The sequence below is a fragment of the Pygoscelis adeliae genome, unplaced genomic scaffold (genome assembly GCF_000699105.1).
Source record: "Pygoscelis adeliae isolate BGI_AS28 unplaced genomic scaffold, ASM69910v1 Scaffold263, whole genome shotgun sequence".
In the NCBI taxonomy this organism is placed as follows: Eukaryota; Metazoa; Chordata; class Aves; order Sphenisciformes; family Spheniscidae; genus Pygoscelis; species Pygoscelis adeliae.
In genome coordinates, this window is record NW_008824552.1 from 1,526,378 (window position 1) to 1,527,797 (window position 1,420).

Genomic DNA, 1,420 nt, shown 5'->3' on the forward strand with positions numbered 1-1,420 from the left:
GCTGGGTGTCTAGGTCTGCGTGCATGTATGCGCTTGCACATCTGTACGGCTGGGTATACATACGTGTATCTGGGCACACAGGTGTGTATGTGCACATGCATGTGTGCGCAAGCACCGGCATGCGTGTTATGTACGTGGGCACAAATGTGCGTGCAAGAAGGTCTGTGTGCGCATGCGTGCACACGCGCGTGTGCAAGTATCCGTGCATATGTGCATCCATCTATGCGCAAGTATGTGTATGCATGTGTCTGTGTGTGTCTGTGTATCTGAGGGCACGTCTGTATGCTGGTATGTGTGTGCATGCATGTGTGCACGCACAAGGATGCGTTTGCGTGCGCACATGTATGTCTCTGCGTATGCATGGGTATGTTGCACGCGTGTGTGTGCTGGTGTACACGTGAATGTGTGTCCATGGGCCTGCCTGTGTTCCTGTTTGCATGTGTGAGTGCATGTGTGTGTGCAAATGTGTATGCACGTGTGCGTGAGTGTGTGCATGGGTGTTTGTGTGTGCATGTGTGAACATATTAGCATGCGTGTGCACGCACATGTGTGCGCACATCTGTGCATGAATATGTGCGTGCGGGTGAATGTCCATGCACGTGTGTGCAGGGATGCAGTTCTGTGTGCATGTGTGTGCACGTACATGTGTGTGCACGCACATGTGCATGCGTGTGCGCTTGCGTGGATAGATTTGCGTGCATGCGTGTGCCCACATTTGTGCCTATAGATGTGCGTATGTGTGATTGTGCATGTGTGTGCACGTGTGCACATGTGTAGGAGCATATATATGCGTGCACATGTGCGTGTGTGTGCATGTGTGCATATGGTCATGTGTTCATAAGCATGCGTGCAGCATGCATGTGCTTGCATGTGCACATCATGTGTGTGCATGTGCCCGTGTGTGCATGCAGATGTGTGCATATGCATACGTGCATGTGCATGTGTTTATGCATGTGGGCATATGCAACGTGCGCACGTGTGCGTGCAAGTGTGAGCGGAGCTCTGTGCGCGCATCCGCGTGTGTGGATAGCCAGGTGCAGTTGTGTGTGTTCACGTGTGTGCATGTCTGCATGCACGCATCTGTGTGCACGTGTGCGTGCGTACGTGCATGCCCGTGTCTGTGTGCACGTGTGTGCATTTTTACATGTTGTCCGTGTGCGTGCATTTGTGCATGCGTGTACAGGTGTGAGCGTACGTGCGTGTGTTTGCATGTGCACGTGTGAGCATTCCTGTACTCGGCCCTGGTGAGGCCCCACCTCAAATACTGTGTTCAGTTTTGGGCCCCTCACTCCAAGAAGGACGTCGAGGGGCTGGAGCGTGTCCAGAGAAGGGCAACGAGGCTGGTGAGGGGTCTGGAGAACAAGTCTGCTGAGGAGCGGCTGAGGGAGCTGGGGTTGTTTAGTCTGGAGAAAAGGAGGCT

At 53.5% G+C, this 1,420-nt stretch overlaps 1 protein-coding gene across 1 annotated transcript in view; it reads left to right on the plus strand.

Moving 5' to 3' along the window:
- The first annotated feature begins 119 nt into the window (after positions 1-119).
- Positions 120-1,420, plus strand: part of MAP6 (microtubule-associated protein 6) — a 49,789-nt gene continuing 48,488 nt past the window's right edge. Inside the window, exon 1 of the mRNA XM_009321956.1 lies at positions 120-230. Coding sequence (XP_009320231.1) covers positions 120-230 — 111 coding nt within the window. The remainder of the gene's footprint in view (positions 231-1,420) is intronic.